The 18,381-nt window shown below is 35.7% G+C and overlaps 1 protein-coding gene across 1 annotated transcript in view; it reads right to left on the bottom strand.

Annotated features, from left to right (window-relative positions):
- The window catches only part of GABRB2 (gamma-aminobutyric acid type A receptor subunit beta2), a 134,161-nt gene that overhangs the window by 52,576 nt on the left and 63,204 nt on the right, over positions 1 to 18,381 (bottom strand). Inside the window, exon 7 of the mRNA XM_085236771.1 lies at positions 8,689 to 8,771. Within this exon, the coding sequence (XP_085092897.1) occupies positions 8,689 to 8,771 (83 nt within the window). The remainder of the gene's footprint in view (positions 1 to 8,688; positions 8,772 to 18,381) is intronic.

Below are 18,381 nucleotides of genomic sequence, written 5' to 3'. Positions count from 1 at the left end.
ATGTTTTACTATGTTCAGAATTCTTTCACACACATAGTGAAACACACAGACATCAGGTAAAATCTGTTTTATTTATTTATTTTTTTAAGGAAGTTAAAATATTTATCAAGTAATTTTATAATGAAAGTAAGCTTTCCATACCCATAGTATTACCAGCAGTACAGGAAATGCCATTGTAAAGTACAAACGCAAGGCTATAGTAACAAATTTTAGGGTACAATAAAAATTTTAGACACAGAAAGTTGTACGTTTTTCTGTCCTCAGAGAAAACTGTAAAACCCTCTTTAATCCTTTCCACAACTGAAAACAAAAAAAAAACCAACAAAGTAACAAGCAAAACAGAGATGAGTAGAAGCTCATCTTGGCAAGCAAGAGAACAAATTTTGATAAGAACCTAGCTATGTTTTGCAGGAGAAAAGTATCATGCATTTACCTAATAAGATTGTAGGTCTCTCTAGACTTGCAAAAGGTTGTTCCTGAAACCTGAAAGGAAAAGAATACTCATTAGTATACGCACACGGGACCACTAACACCAAGTAAGCCATAACAAAGTGAGGAACTTACAGTGTAAAAGCATTACGCTTACGGCGTTATCCATTCCTTTGATGCTTTTCTGCTGCAGGCACACTGTGTTAAGAAGAATTAGAAGGCTCTTGGCTTGACGACATCCCTAGGACCATTCTGACTTACTTACTGATAGTACTGATCATATCATTCATTTTGGCTCTGCATAGAAAAGAAGATAGAAAGGAACGATAGGTAAACAGAATAAATAAATAAATAAATAAATAAATAAATAAAAGAATCTTCTGTTGTGTTCTTTGAGCCTTTACAGAATTTCCCCAAAACAGTGACAGAAAACCTCTCAGGTAACAGGTTACAGAGGTTCAAATACTACTACTACTACTACTAATAAATAGAAACTAAATTCACAAGCAAAATGTAACTTACCAGCATTTCAGTCTCTGGTTGTCTGTGTAACATTTTGATGTTTTTTTGATGTCTTCCAGAAGTGAGTTATTCAAAAGACATGATCATTCCAGACTGTAGTGAGGAAGAAAATTCCTGCTTTCTCGGAGAGCACCAGATGCGCACAGATGAGTTTCTGTACAGTAAAATATGTGTATCTACTGTGCTTTAATGAAGCTAGTTCTTGTAGCAGCCCACAAGTCTTTGCTTTGAAATAAGCTGTGCCTGCTATTGAACAAATATACATTTCTAATATGTGCTATCAGTTAACCACTTCAGAGAAAAGAATAAGATCCATGATTTTAACAGGAAATAATTTCACTGGGTTATTCAGAAACCACCAAATCCTTGGATAATCATCCTTCACAAATCAATAAAATACAGCAGATGCAGTAAGGTATTTAATTCCATTCATGACAACTGCAGATTACTACTGAAAGATATTTCCAATATTGTGCAATCTTATCCAGAGCACAGTACCTTCACACACAGTGTTAAAGTGGAAAGGTGTATTTTTATGTCTTAAAAATGACTTGCATCAATTCCTTGTTTCTTTCTTTTTGTTTTTCCTGCTATGTCGCCCTGTTACCATGTCAGATTTTTGCCCAGGCTCACATAATTTCTCAAATTCTTGTTACATCAACCACAAGATGAGCCAAAAATCATATGATATTGAATATAGGTAGCCAACTGTTCTGCTGCTGAAGAGTATATGACATACTACAACCAAGTGCAAGATGTTACACATAGGTTGACACAATCCCAGATACGAATACAGACTGAGAGAAAAAACTCCTTGAGAAAGTCCTGCGGAGAAGGACTTGCAGGACGTGAGCCAGCAGTGTGCACTTGCAGCCCAGAAGGCCAACAGTATCCTGGTCTGCATTAACAGAAGGGTGTCAACAGGGTAAGAGAAGTGACTGACCCCTCTGCTCTACTCTTGTGAGGCTCCATCTGGAGCACTGCGTCCAGGACTGGGACTTCCAGCACAAGAATGATGTGGAGCTGTTGGAGCAGGTCCAGAGCAGAGTAATGAAGATAACCACATGGCTACAGCACCTGTCCTATAGGTTGAGGGAGGTGAGTTTGTTTAGCTTGAAGGAGAGAAAGCTCTAGGGAGATCTCAGTGGGGTCTCCCAGTACTTAAAGGGAGCTTACCAGCAGGAAGACAACAAATTTTTTATGCAGTCTGACAGTGATAGGACAAGGGGGAATGGCTTTAAAGTAAAAGAGGAGAGATTTAAGTTAGGTGTTAGGAAGAAATTTTTACTCAGAGGGTGGTGAGAACAGACTGCTCAGAGAGGTTACAGATGCCCAATCACTGGTGGCACTCAAGGCCAGGTTGGATGGGATCCTGGGCAGCCTCATCTAGTGGTTGGCACTTACTACAGTTGCAATTTAACATCTTCACTTTTAAAAAGGTCAGACACTGGAACAGGTTGCCTAAAGAGGTTTTTCATTCTCCATCTTCCAAGATTTTCAAGACTAGACTGAACAGAATACTGAGCAACATAATCTGATCTCAAACTTGACCCTGTCTTGAGCAGAAGATAGACTGGAGACCCCTTCTGTCCCTTCCATCTTGAGTAATTCCAGAAATATAACTTTAAATATAAGCATATACTAATAACCTTCTTAATAACTTCTCTTTCCCCCTATTAAAAATGACCTTGAAAACAAAGACCTAAATTATGAGCCTAAACAAGCAAACCAAAAAAATCCCAACAAATAACCCATCCTTTGTTAAACAAAACATATATGATTGAAACTACATTTTTCATGATTCTCTCAACTACTAAGATATTCGTCCCTTGATAAATATATGCGTTTACAAAACATATTTCTTGATGAAACTTCCAGTAATAAAAACAGTCTTTGCATTTAATTTTGACACATATCATGACTAGGTATGAAGTACTTCTAACACAGCTTTTTTCTTATACTTCTTCCAAACAAATTGCCCGTTAATAAAAAATATCTATCTGAAATACGTGATGGTAAAACAGAGATCCTACTACTCACTTCAGAAAAAAAAGCGAACATTTACCTTGAAAAATTCATGCGAGTTTTAGAACCATTTGCATTTTGTCTCTTAATTTTCATGATTCTATATATTTTCTACATTTATCTGTGGAATGATATAAAAATGAACTTCAAGCTATGAATTTCTTCATGGAAAATTACATTGCCTATATTGTCCTTGCTGATTGTCCTTGGATATTAGATTGCTTTTTTAATTTGACTCTAGATTGCTTCAAAGCATTAAGAAGCTGGTACAGAATTTCTGTATCATTCTTTGCTCATTTGGAAACTGTACAGCCTCTCATTTTTGTTATGAGAGCTTCCAAGATGTAGACTGCTGTAAGGATGTACTTAGAAATAAAGAAAATAAGATATAGTACTTCCTTATAGAGTAACCATAACATAATAGAAAAACTACATCTGTGATGTTACTTTAATTCCTGTCTGAGAAGCCTGACCAAAGTCCCCAGTGGTTGCTATTCACACTCAGTTATCAAAACACTGCAAAGAGTGGTTCACTTGCATAGAACCTGCCCCAGTCATATGCACTGATTGTTAGTCTAAACTTTCTTCCCCTCCTCATACTAGTCAGAGGAATCACGTGCTGGTTTTGCTGGTACTTTTTTTAGCCCTTACTGAATCACACCAGTTTCACAATGAAGTCACATATTACCTCATCATTGCCAGTATGCATCACACCATTAAAATTAAACCTCTTTTATTCTCTCCTTGATATCTTGAAATGCAATTAGTGTGGACAAATATAGTCTGTAGAACCTGTCCAAGGAATCCACATTACAATCCAAATTAAGACATTAAGACATCTCAACATGTAGATGATAATCAAGAAGGAAAAAAGGTGCACTTTGATAATGAGGTCAACTTCTACTCATGGAGGCATGTGATACTGTACAATGCCTGCTATGCAAAAAATTACTTGACTGAAGGGAAAAAGGGGACACGCTAGGTTTGATAAATGAAAAGAATAATAAATTAACTATTTAGATTCTGATATTCAGTGGCCCAAACATCATGCATTCAGCTTTCCACTTGCCATGTAAATATTCGAAGTGATATGTTCTCTTGGTAGTCTCCCCTAGAAAACATCCTGTTCCCTCGGGAACATCAGAGCCTCTTGCTCAGCATCAGGCACATCCATCTCTAACTCCAAACCCTGGCCAGCTCCTGGGGTTGTACCCTTTGTCCCATGTGATCTGATTATAGCTTTGACTGATGGCCAGATGAGCCACCTGCAAAGTACTTCAACAAGAAGTATTTTCAGTTTCTTTTCAGTGGTTTGAACATGCTTATAAGATCACCTTCAGCACACAAAAATGAGTCTGAGATGAGCACTCAGAGAGTCTGATTAGAAACTCTTTGATACTGGGCCACTGGGAGGGATGATCCAGCCACTGGGAGGGATGATATTCTTTCACCATGGTTCTTCCTATCTTTTTCTAGATTGTTACCCAATAGAAGTTTTTAACCTATCTTATTTAGCGTGCTTCTGTGGCATTTCTGCCATCATATTGAAAAAAAATATTCGATCTGTAAGGTATTTCTGATCAAAACATCCCTGGCTGTTAAGTAAATGTCTCCAAAACAATCATTCTTCATACATCACCAAAGCAGTCCTTCCTCCCCTCCTGTACGTTTGTTCTAATGCTGCCACTTTTCCTGGTTTCAATTGCCCCGTTTGCTTTGGTTTCAGACAGTAGAATACATTTCTTTTATTGCCAAAACTTTAGCACACAGTAGAAAGTGTTTCTGCGAATACATTTCTAAAAAGAAACTGTGTGTTTTTGTTTATTCTAAAGCAATAAAGAAACGTAAAATATCATTGTCACACAGCAGGCATATTCTGAGTTATACTCCAATATAACATAAATATTGTTGTGCCGAATACATTATGAAATGAGAGGAAAAAACTCAAGTGAACTTTAACATCTCTGTATGTCACTATGTAATTAAAACTGACAGAAGTCCAAATTTACCAGATGAATCTAAAATAATTACATTTGAAAACATTCAAATCACAATCATTTCTCTCTGTAATGTTAGAGAACATGCAACATGATATTTTATTTACGTTTATGAATACCAGCCAATGTTCTGCCAACTTCCTAGTACTGCTTTCTGCTTTTTAGCTCCCTCTAGTCTTTTAACTGATTTGCTAAGAAATTCCTTTTTCCTTCAGAAAAGCAGAAGATAGAAAAAAATTTTCAAGAGCATCATCAGAAACTCAACTAACTTTCAAACTACAGTGGCTGAGATAGAAAGCAAAAAGGAGAGTATTTTAGTGGGTAAAGTCAATACACAAGTAATAAAGAACAAGATCTCTGCTGTCTCCAAGTTGGGAATCTAAGAAATGAATGCAGAGAAAAATTGACTTCCTTCTGGTATTATAACCCTGCAACTTAGCATGTTGGGAAATAAGAAAAGAAAGGGAGGGTGGATAGATTACACCACAATAGAAAAGACATTGTAAAAGTTTAGAAGTGTATTAGGAAAACCAAATTCTACATATTTTGGCCCCCTTTACATCTGAGTAAAGCAAAAAATGATAACAGAGAAACAAACTACCTATATATATATATATATATATAAAAAGAAAAAAAGGCTCTCAAAACTGATACTCTCTGAACCAATAAAGAATATCCTCTCTTATGTTTTCAACATCTAGTCTCAACACTACAGCAGGTAAAGTGCTATTATACAGCCTCTCCCATTTTATGTTTTTGCTTTAACATAAAACCCTGTTCTACCATAATTCCCAACTTGAAAATGAGTCTAGATCTATGGAAATGTACATTAACAAAAATTGATACTGTCCCCATATTTCAGAAACTACAATTGCACATAGAAGAAAGGTAATCCAGTCAATCCAGGCATCTAAAAAGGAGCTAGACAACTGGCATCAATAATAGGAGTAGAGATAAAGGAAGAAGGGAAAGAATGGAAGGGCATTAGAGACATTAATAATCATGGAAATAGTATAAAAATCTATCATGGCTAAACTCCAAAGGGTTGAGCCAGATCTTTCTAGCCAGATTCTTACTGCATTTCCAATCAAAGTACAATTAACCTGTACTTTATCAAAATGTTTGATATGGGTCCATCTGCGAGAAGACAAGACTGATAAATAATGTGTAAAAAATTTTAAAAGAATAGCTAGTGCTCAGTATAGAGAATGATTGCAAGGTAAGTTTTTTTTTGTTATCATTAATATTTGTTAGCATTTCTGTGTGAATAAATTTTGAATGAAACAAGACCTGAAAGCACTGCACAGACAAAAAATAGGAAGAACTGGATAACTTTGAGGTCTGTAGCTAAATTAAGAATGCTGATTTACGTGAGGAGTATTATAAAACATTTGCATCCTTTGGATATGCAAAAATATTTCTACCAAGAGCTAGAACCCACTGCTGGAAGATGACGAGGAAGGGAAAACTTACTATAATGTTCCAGGAAAGGCTAGCATCTAAAGAAGTTATGCAGTTGTGAAAAAAGATAAAGGTGGCTCTCGGACCACATCGATGACAAAGGGCAGGGTAAATGCCATAATGCAACAGAGAATTTAGAGTATGGTTTGTGGTACTTGTTCATGAAGAAGATTGATAAACTACAGCAGCTGCAGAAGCTATTATTTGCTAATTCTGCATTTCTTTTAACATAAAATAACAGAATGCTCTTATATGAAAAAGCTAGAACGAACTGGAATGTGCACATTTTATGGTATGAAGCTTATGAGGTGACCACGTTCTTTAGATACATTGTAACAATTACAGCAGGGCTGAGGAAGACATTAACTTTAAAATAAAATAATAATTTTTAAAAAAGGACAGCTGACACAAGCAATGAATACAATTTTATGCCTTCCTGACATGGAATTTAGAGTTTTTGTAACCATCACAAGAAAGCAATGGTGAAAGAAGTGTCCAACAGAACCAGCAGGCCAACAAAATAAGCTACTTTCAGCACGGAGATTATGGAGATTAATCAGTGATTATGACTTGAGTATGTGCATAAAATGACTCAAAGTCACTTTCAGTCTTATTTACTCTACCTACACACTACCATTTTCTCTGAAGCAGTTTATGAAGATTATACACATTTTTACCTGGACAGAGTGACATATATAAAGAGTAATAATTTTCTAAAGCAGCATGAAATTCTTTCAAAGTGCAGTTCAAGCACTACTTCTATCCACATTCTTTAATGACCTTTATTACTGCAATGAAAGGCAGGCCAGCTAAACACAGTATCCTATTTTAAATCCACTTTACTGCTGTAATGCTACAACTGAGCTAAGAGATAGAGCCACAGAGGAGCTTTCCCATAAGCATCCTAATGGCTATGGGAAATTAAGCATCCTCTTTTTCAACACTATAATGAATACTGCATATTTCATACCAAACGCAACAAATTCAAGAATCTCTCCGAACTTAAATACAGTTGTAAGAGCACAAAATTCTCTCACACACTACCAGTGTAAAAGGTTGATTTTTAAAGGCTGCAGATATAAAATCCCAAATCAAATGCTATCAATATAACTGATATAATCAACTGCAAAAAAACCCCGAAGATTTTATCCCTTCTTAAAAGAGCAAAGTCTATCACATTTGATGTTTGTGTGTTTCAGTATTGAGAAGGGGTGAACTTTAATGATAAAGACTCATTTTGCTTACTACATGAATGTAAGTGAGACAGCAGTGTCACAAGTGCAATCCAGAAAGAGATTCTTTAAATTACATTAAATGAATGAAAACTAGACCCAAGTTTAAATCATATTCTTAAATGCTTTCTAGATCAGTAAAAAGAAGTTCACCCATACCAAGCTCTTATCAGACGCAAGCTGCAATCACTTTGCTCACACATACACGCAAGAGTCCCATACAATCTTTTAAAATACATATGGTATTTTTTAAATACAGTTTCGTGGATTGTATCTTAATGCCATTACTTTTCATTTGCGTGCTCCATTCAACTTACTAATAGACTCCATCTGTTACATACAGCTCCCTTGAAAAAGAACATGTATCTTGAAACTGCTGATCCGATCTCATTTAGCATCAAGTATTGCACATTCACAACGCTGTCTTTACATACATGAACATGAATTGTTTTGATTTGATGAGTCTGCTAAAGATTCAGCGAAAAGAGGTTTGAAATTCTATTTCACAACACGAGTTTTATCTGCATGGATATCTTGATAGAGACATCAGCTATTAAATCGGGATATATAAGAAGTTGCACTGAATGCACTGAAAGCTTAAGCACAGAGAGAGGTTAGAAAAACAAACAAATCATAACACACCTATTGAAAATACAGTCCTAACCTTTTGCCATCATTTATAAATGGAAACAAGCTGCAATATAGTTCAGCAGTAAGGGAGGATAAAGAACTGATAATAATCCTCATGCTCCTCACATGAACTCCAACAAGGCATTTGAATGAGACTTTTAAAGCTGAAAATTGTTCGTCAAAGCAGAATAACTTTTGCTAATCCTTGTGCCACAAATTACTAATCCATCTGGAAAGCTATTTTTTTGCATGTGTTTACAAGGATCTAAATGTCATCAGACAGAGACAACTAGGTTAGTAGCATATAAAACAAATAAATATATAAATAAAAGGAAATAAAACTGTCTGAAGCAGTTGACCATAGAATAAGTAGGATTTGCAGAAGTACTTACAGCTCTCAATCTCCAGCGTGCAGTTCTGTTCATCCAGCGGATATCTCCGTAGGTCCATCATACAAGCAGCTGTTGTTGTAATTCTAGGAAGGAAAAAGAAGAGCTTGTTAATGCGTCTCATTCCAATCTTTCTTTGACTGCACGCAGTTGAAAGAACAAAATATATTTCTACAGACACTTGCCTATTTTTACTAAAATACTGTGTATGCTGGTTACTTGTAACTAATGCTGTTCCAAAAAGGGTTATGGCACTCTGGTGGGCAAGCAGACAGAGTCCCCTTCATTCACATTACCACAGTACTGCAAGCGTTAATAATGAGCAATCAGTTTATCCTGAAAAAAAATTGCCATGAATTAGGATAGCATTACTGCTTCCATTTTATACTGAAGAAGCCCAAAAGAGGAAGTCTTAAAGAAAAGTGGCAAAAGAAACCTGAGGATGAACAAAGAAAGATGTGTACTTCATATCTTGGGTTAATACTCAAATCCCTTCATATGAAACTTAATTATTTTTTCCTTTGTTCCACAGAGCTTTGCAAATGAACCAATATTTTAGTTTCACATTAACAAGCAAACACTGTCAGGAACGTTTTCATCAAAGGATTAGACCACATTTGTGCCTCAACAAACCTTAACACGGGTCAGGCATCTCCCTTAGATGTTGAGACAAACATCTGTACCGTCAGTAAATCTTGTGCGGATAGATCTAACACAGGAATAATCCTAAGCATAATAACATGAATCAAACCACAGTGCTCGGCAGCATTTTATTAACTGTGTACCTGGAAAGCTTCCTAGTGTATACACAAAAAAATCTTTTTTTTTTTTCTCTCCTGAGAACATGTAATACCTGTAGCAATTAAAAAAAGGCGACTACTTGACACCAGCCAATATTCGAAAGAACTATATTCCATACATAGTCCAAGTGGAGCCAAGTGGATTTGGAGCATAAACAAAGATGTTTCTAGCCTTTCTTCTTTCCCTCTCCATCTGGTAAGAGCCCTTCTCCTACACAGATTCTAAAGCCTGGCAATTTATACAGCCCTTTCAGAGAAACAAAGATTTTCTATGTTAGATATTTAGATTGTTCATAACTGTTCATAAATCTCTTTCACACTCTTCAATTTGACCAAAAGAGACCTTTCACTTGATGGACCTCAGTCTTTCTCCTTAAATACCTACTCTTCTCTAGAAGCAAGAAGTTACAACTGTTTCAGACAGTCTCAAAATTCACTCCACAGTGACTTCAACAATCCTTTCCACAAGGCACCTGAACAGTGTTAAAACAATAAGTATTTCTTGTAGGCATCCTTACTGCTGAACCTAACCACATTTCACTGTCATTCCCAGAAGAAAAAAAAAAAAAAAAAAAAATCAGTCCTGTAATTTCTGCAATGGAAAGAACAAGTATCCTTTGTCTCTTACCGAATGGAAGTCTGCCAGCATTTAACAAAAGCAAACTACTGAAGAATACATCTGAGTGCTTAAGTAAGTTCTAAGTCCACAAAAGATTCACGAGAAACACAAGCCTGGCTGACTAGTAAGTTCTCTAATACCTCTCTGCAATTAACACATACTTCCCACTTGAATCTACAAAACCAAAGTCTTCCAAATGAAGACCTAGTGCTGTCCCCATGCTTTCAAAACAAACAAAACCAAAATAAGCACAGCAATAAAAATCATCAGTAGGGCAGAGTTTCAATCAAAGCAAAACAGTAGTTTACAATGTCTTTAATTGACCTCACTTGCTTATTCTTATCCGTAATGCAAATCCACTGGAAAAAAAATAAGAAATCTGTCCTTTCCTCTCTTCATACCTCCTTATATTTTTTACCCTGACTTTTCTCACCTTTGGAAAATAGAAATAGTTACCTTTCATCTTCAAAATTATTTAAGCAACAAGACTGCCTTCTGATAATTATTAATGGCTTGCAATTCATGGTGAATAGCTAAACAATATTACTAACGAAAGGACATGGAAGAACTACCACCTTTGGAAAGATCTTAAATTCATGATGCACAATCTATACCTTTTCCAGAGGAAAAAACAGCAGTTCGTTATAGTTAAGAATGCTTGAAGCAGGAATACTACCTCCTACTCAAAGCAGAGCTGTTTTAATTTTCATAAAAGGAATATAAATATTTTTTACACAGTCTGGACTAGTGAAAAAAATATATATTTTATTTTCTGTGTAATGTAACCTTGAGAACAAACAATGGACAAAGCAAAAGCTTTATAAAAACAACACTAGCTCAAAGCACTGCAGTCATTTGGAATGATGAGAGAGTAGCAGTGCTCTCATGGAAACACTGCATGAAATGAAACACGGTACAGAACTGTCTCATACACTAATTTTTTATCTGCTGTCAGAGAACAACATTATGACAGTCCATTCTGTGATCCTTAATGATGTAAACCAGTCTTCAGTGCAAAGCAATCTGCACTCCATATATCTTGTAGGGAAAGTGAAGTTGGTGTCAGTAACTCACAATAATTCAGATGACTGATAATTCAGAGAAAACTGAAAATCAGCCCTTGTCTCAAACCTTGAGGAGGCTCCATGCACCATATAAGACTCAGAAAGTGGTCCTGCTCCTTTCTCAGACCAAAGCTGAAGATCATAAGAAACTCTTAAAACAAAATTTAAGAGATGAAAAAAAATAATACCGTCCTGGTAGTGTTAATAATTCTTTTTTCAATACTACCTAGGGGCTATTTTTTCAAAATCTAATACATTTTGTCCTTTCTCTACGTTCAAGTGTGATTTGAAAATCAGAATAGCAACTTAAACAGTTTTGACATCACTGCAGAATGAAGAACATCACCGAGAGACAGGACAGTCCCACTACTGATACGTGGAGACTGACAGAACCTGAATTCCTGTTGGAGCTGCAGTGGCTCTGCAAAGCTGTGGGGAATAAGCAGCAGCAGAAACGTATCGTTGCCCTGGAAGGAAGCAGCTCTGACCTATTACAGACAGAGCAGAAATGATGAGTAAGGAGGTGACAATTTCAGATAGCTCCTCTGAGCAGAGCGGTAGTACAAGAACTGCATAATACACTTCTCAGCTCCAGCACTGACAGATTGTGACCCTACTGAATAAAAGACAAAGCTGAAGCCAAGGAAAATACAAGGATAAATACTTTCTTCAAATGTATGCACACACATTCTGTCAAAGACATAATGAGATTCCACTTCAGATCTTAAGGCAGAATCCGATTCTCAATTAACAGGACCAATCCAAGCTTGCAAGGAAACCATGCTCCTTAACAGACTGTGGCTCTTTATCATGGACTTCATCAGAGCGTTCTGTGTACACTGGCTGGGAATTGCTATCTGTTTCTCTCAGAATCAGTTACTGAAGTCATGTACTGCAGCAACACCCACTGATCACCTCTGCTTCTCGGAAGCAGCCCTGCTGTGTGACAGTTGGAAGCACTGGCAGCAGCAGCAAGCACACTCTGTTTCAACTATGCAGCAATCTGGGAAAAAATGTAATTCAATAAATCACTCTCCTGAGCAGTAATATTGGATTTAAACATTTTTCAAGGTTGTTAGAAACACTAACAAATCTAATTTTAATTTAAAATACATTTATTGCTAGTTACAGAGTTTACAGATTTTTCTTTTGCCTATTCACATAAAATATAATATTAACATAGATTAAGTGTTGGCTTTCACAACAGATAAACAAGCGATATTTCTACATGTCCATTGTTAGACCAAACATTCAGCTACTGACTGCTACGATCTTTCCATTTCAAATTGTTCACAGAGTTTCTCAATGTGCTTTAATGTAAATAATAATAATAATAATAATAAAATGTAGAAACAGTTTTATTGGTGTCAATAGCTTAGGTAGAAAAGAAATCATATACTCAGTTTACACAGAATCTGTAATATACCATCTTCTAATACCTCTTCTCAAAATGTCAGATTTCAACCTAAGCTCCAACTTTTCTTGTTTTTCTTTTCATTTTGGGACTACCAAAATGACATTTAAATATTCTCTTTATTTCCTGCCCAACACTTACATATGTAAGGAGCCCCTGAAAGCACTAAGAGTGCTTGTTAAAGCTAGAAGGCACAACTCTAAATATACAATGATAAAACTTTTTCTACAGGTAATACAAGATAGGGAAGAATTCTTGGAGCTGACAATACACAGGGAGTTGGAAAACATACAGAACTTTTGACATCTACACTTTGTTTTTCAGATTGTTGATTAAAAAAAGCACACAAGATTTTTCAGAGCAAACTAAATATATATGTACATATGCCTGTGATCCTTCTTTCTCAGGATGGGCTGTTCTATCTGAATGTCAGCTCAAAAGACTCATGGAAAGCTGGAGAACTTGGTTGTTATTTTGTAGTAAAAGAATTGTCATTCTGAAGGATCAAATTTTTGCTGAAGATTTGTGTGTAGCGATGCCTAGTTTTCTTCCATCTCTTTTCCCACATAGCTTTCTAAATGTTTTTTAAATTAGATAGCATTGCTTGCTATCCTATCACTAAATCCAAAACTCAGCCACAACATTATATTCATAATTCAAATCCCTGTGTAAAGCACACAACAGGAAAATCTTCAATATGCGGTACAATAACCTCAGCCTCTCCCTGAAATATTACGAGCTCCTCTGGAAGATAACACCAAGGGAACACAATGAAACAGATATACCAGAAGAACTAGGAGGTGCACTTCAGAATTTCAATATTTTATCACTGGGAAATGTATCTTTGTCTTTCAGCATTCACTTCATTTCTCCCTTTAAAAAGAAAGAAATAATGAATAAATAAAAGGAAGATCCCTAAAAAAAATACATAGGACGTACAGAACATTGAAGCAACATGAGTGTGATGACTGAGTCAGTCCATGAAAGAAACAGCCTTGGAAGAAAGAACCGGTCAATCTCCTCTACTTTTCCAGTTTATAATGTTTTTGCTACATGCCTAACACTAGAAAACTGAAAGTTCTGCTTCCAAGCATTTTGCAAAATATGTTTGTTAATTCAGTAGGAACGACAACATGTCCACTTCACTGAGACAATGCCAGCACTGCAGTAAAAATTGCATAATTGCAGCTATTTTTTTTCTTACAAAATTACACTGCTTCCGCACAAGTCATCCTGCACACAACAGGTACATCACATATACAAAACATCTCTGAACAAGTTGTGTCATATTCAAAAGGAAAAAAATTATCATTCTTCAAGTTCTAAGAGAAAAATATTTAATGTGTTTCAGACTGTATGGAACATCTTCACCACAAACTTTCCTAATTCTTGCTTTTCATTTTACTTCAAAAAAATTCAACTTCATATAAGGGTATGAAAAGAAAAAAAAGTATTACAATCTCTTTAAAAATAGTCTTCTTACTGTTTTAAAATTATGAGTTGGAAGAGCTAGAGCTCTCATGAGCAACAAGAATTTGGTGTCTAATTCTCACTGTCTAACTCGCAGTTTGTTCTAACCAGTATGGTGAACTTTATACATACCCAGTACTATCATTTTTTCTTCTTGGATTATAAAGATACAATAGTTAATTAAGTAATTGAAAAGTTAAAGGAAAAAAAAAAGGAATTATCTTCTTCAGAAAATATGTACTGCCTCAGTGAAAAGATTCTGCAGATAATGGTGCTACTAAAAATGTAGAAGAAACAACACATACTAATAGTTAACTAGAATGAAATTGCCCACAGACTACCCCTTTATTGGGTCTTCAGAAAGCAACAACTACAGTAGCACTCCAATTCTTACCACAACACTGGTACCTGCATGAAAGTCTTGTTTCTGTCAGAAATTGTATTCAAATGTAGAATCATGTGCTTCTTATTAACAAGTGTGCAACTTCTCCTTTCCATCCCAAAAATGTTAGCATAAGCCAATCTCCAACAAGAGCTGGGCACAGTTGCTGACGAAACCTTCCTACAAGGCAGGTGGCACTCGTGCTGACACTATCTACAGCTCCTTCCTCAGCTAGTGATGAACTCGTGCCCAGGACAATGATCTTACAAAGAAATTGCATTTATTTATTCTTCATTTTCTTAATTTATGTTTTGGGACAGCAAAATAAAATCACAAAATATCACCAATACTATTACTAGCAACTTGCCTATTCAGGAAAACATTGAAGTGGATGATCTGACAATACGGTGTTTTCAGAACTGAGGAGAAGGAAATTTTTACCCAACTTAAAAATTAATGTGAAAGTCAAAACAACCTTCAGCAAAAAAGGCAAAAGCTGAACTATGATTTCAGCTCATTTAGTAATTCTTATAGAAGCAGCAAGATAAGAGCTCACAGTGCCTTATTCCTCTGGCTTTTGTGAGTCAGAATAAGAAGACTCATTTTCCACAGGGAAATGTCAATAGAAATATTAAATTTATGTGGGTTCTTCATAAGCAGAATTACCCTCAGATCCAAAAAGGGAAAAACAAGTCAGTTTTAAAAAAAAAATCTATAATGCAGACTTGAAATTATCGTGTTTCTTTCAAGAACTTTTAAAGACAAGCAGTAACCTGTAAAATTCTAACCCTCAGAAAATTTGAAGACAAAAGTAAAACAAAGTCTCCCTGAGCTGAAGTGGGACTGTTACTTCAAAAGCAATCAAACCAGATGACAGTTAACTGTCAAAATTAAGACAAACTCTGAAAAGTGCTACAGAATAACAGACATGGGTTAATCCTTATTAAATCAATTATGATTAGAAAATTTCAACCACACAGACTGGAACAAGAGGATAGATTCACCACCTCCCTACGTGGCTGTAGAATTTCAGATAGACCAGTTCTTTCTACATTTTTTTCCCCAATAAATAACTCACTAAGTTGCTCACTATCAAAAGCTTGTACACAATCTGAAATAGAATTTTTTCTCTGCAGTCAACGTTGAAAGCACAAGCAGCAACTAAGCACATCAGAAAGATTTCCACTGCGACATAAATAAATTCTCAGCTGTCTTCACCTCCCTCCTAAATCTTAACCCAATGCAGCCAGCAAAAATTTGGAATGAGAAAATTCCCAGTTTTATACTACCGGGAATCAAGCTGATTAAACCTACTGTATTAATTCAATAGAACAACCCAAATGTAATTGACTATTATCATTAGATCAATATCTCTTGCTTAGCAAATAAACATATCAATTTTGCTCTGGTATTTAGGGAACAATAAGAGGCACTTGTCCTCTACTGACATCCTTTCAAATATCATTATAACATTAACTGTCAATAAAGAGAAAGAAAGAATGCAAGCAAGTAACAGGGATGATCTTAAAGTCTCAAAATATCCTATATATTGCCTTCAGACTTTAGGCCCATAACGCTAGGAGATATTAACAACACTGTTATCTAGATACAGCACAGTGATACTAAGGTATCATTTCACTTCCAATTTTACCAAGTGACGAATATTTGTAATTAGCAGATGGTAAGATTTCACCACCACCACTGTTGCAATAAGATATTTGGCACCGAACTACTTGATTGTATTTACTTATTTTTGAAAGCTGTGATGTCAGCACATCATGAACACTTCATAAAACCATATCATTGGCCACTTTCCACAGCCAGTTTTCAAAACCATTAACGCATATATTGAAAGTGTATATAAAGCAGTATTGATGGCCTACTTTTAGGCATTAGAGTGGTATAACTGCCATAATACATAGCAAGCTGGACTGTCATGTAGAATTAAAAGGGGCACTGTGAAATTACGAGCTTGAGGGGAGGATTTCATGGCTCTTTCTGAGGCCATTGTCAAGTCCACAGACTAGTTATTACTGAACAGATTGAGTTTATCATTTTGAGTTTCCACGTGAAAAAGCTGTTCCCTATAAAAGGCAGTAATGTATTAGAATCACTCAATTTTTTTTTACTGAAAAAATAGGAAAACAAACCCAAACCATACTTTTATATTAAAATTTGGTTTTAATACCGATGTTAATTATGCACCATATAGAATTACATCATATACATCTACTTGTAGAAATATAGATCTGAAACCTTTCTAGACCAAGGCATGTTAAAACACTTCATAGATATCAGATGCTGAAACCTCATAAAACTGCAAAGGGATGGGTTAAGAACATTTCTAAAACAAAATGAATTCCTGGGGGTGACATAACTCCATTAATATTCAACAGTCACATTCTTCAGGCCAATGCAGTTATTCAGAGGACACTTCCAGCTATTTCTCTTGCTCTTAACATTCCACAGAAACCACTGATCACCTAATGTGCTTGCCACTGTCTAAAGTAAGAGGCTGATAGTGCACTACTAAGTGCATGGGAGGCATTATTATCAAATGAAGGAAGACAAGAAGCTATCCCTATTAATTGGGCTGGAAATGCTTGGTTTTAATTCAGTGTTGTTTAATCTTAGAAGAAATGTTTTGGTTGTATTAATAAAGACAGGTCATTTATTATGTAGAACATAGATCTATTTAATATTCTTAAACCATGGATTATTTAACATTGCTGATTTAGTGTTCATATTTATTCTTCCAATTTACTTCAGCAGACATTTATATATAAGATATGATATTCTGCTTGGCATATATGCCTAATTGAATCATTTAGTGGTTTATGGATGTGAGAGAGGACTGTAAATAAAAGTGAGTTTTCTTTTTCTTCTTAAAAGAGAACTAGCACATGAAGAAAGCAGAAATCCATTCTGAGCAAGTGAGAAGCTGTGTCTGGCGAAGAAGTAAAATACAAATAAAAATTGTTGGTATATAACTACAGAAAGTATTATATTTTTACCATTCTAAAAAAGTATTTTGAAAATACATAAAAACACTAGGAAAACAGTTCACTTAAAATGACAACCAAAATTCTTAAGATTAGCAACAGCTTATTCCAGTTAATGCAAATAACAGCTAGCAAAAAAAAGCAGCAGCTGTAAATTACAGAGAAACATTGTGTAAAATATTCTATATGTATGGACAAACAACTAACCCCCAGAAACATAAAATTACAGAATTTCACCCTTCTCCTGTGCCCTGTGTGTTCACCAAGCAGGAATGGAGATCCCCCACCAGAATTAACAGCCAGATCAGGCACATTCAAGCTGCCTTTAATGCATCTTCTGTTTGTATGGTAGCCATGTACCACATCTAAACAATTATTTCCATCTGAACACTATTTAATTGAGGACAGCTAAAATTTAAGGGATAATTTTCAGCCTAATTCACAGTATAGAGTCATCAAATGACACATTCCTATTAGCAGAAATTGATCTTAGTAAAGACACCTATAAAGGAAAAAAAGCATATACACGACTCTTTTGGAGGATCTGCTGTGATAGAACAAGGGACAAAGGCTTCAGACAGAAAGAGGGGAGATTTAGATTGGACATAATGAGAAAGTTTTCACAATAAGGGTGGTGAGACACTGGCACTGGTTGCCCAGAGAAGTGGTGGATGCCCTGCCCTTGGAGACCTGCAAGGTCAGGCTGGAGGGGCTCTGAGCACTGATGGAACTGTGGGTGCTCCTGTTCATTGCAGGGAGTTGGACCAGATGGCCTTTAAGGGTCATTTCTGACTCAAACGTTTTTATGATTCTATGAAAATGCTACAATGGAAAGAGCAATCCTTATTCAAATGAATATGGATTATGATAAGTCTGACTTACAGACTTACACAAACTATGAGCAGGTTATTCTGAACATTTTATCTTAAACACTAACTCACGTTC

This window comes from Meleagris gallopavo, chromosome 15, assembly GCF_905368555.1.
Source record: "Meleagris gallopavo chromosome 15, MGAL_WU_HG_1.1, whole genome shotgun sequence".
Classification (NCBI taxonomy): Eukaryota; Metazoa; Chordata; class Aves; order Galliformes; family Phasianidae; genus Meleagris; species Meleagris gallopavo.
Note: the sequence above shows the minus strand (reverse complement) of the source record. Positions and strands in the feature narration are given on the sequence as shown.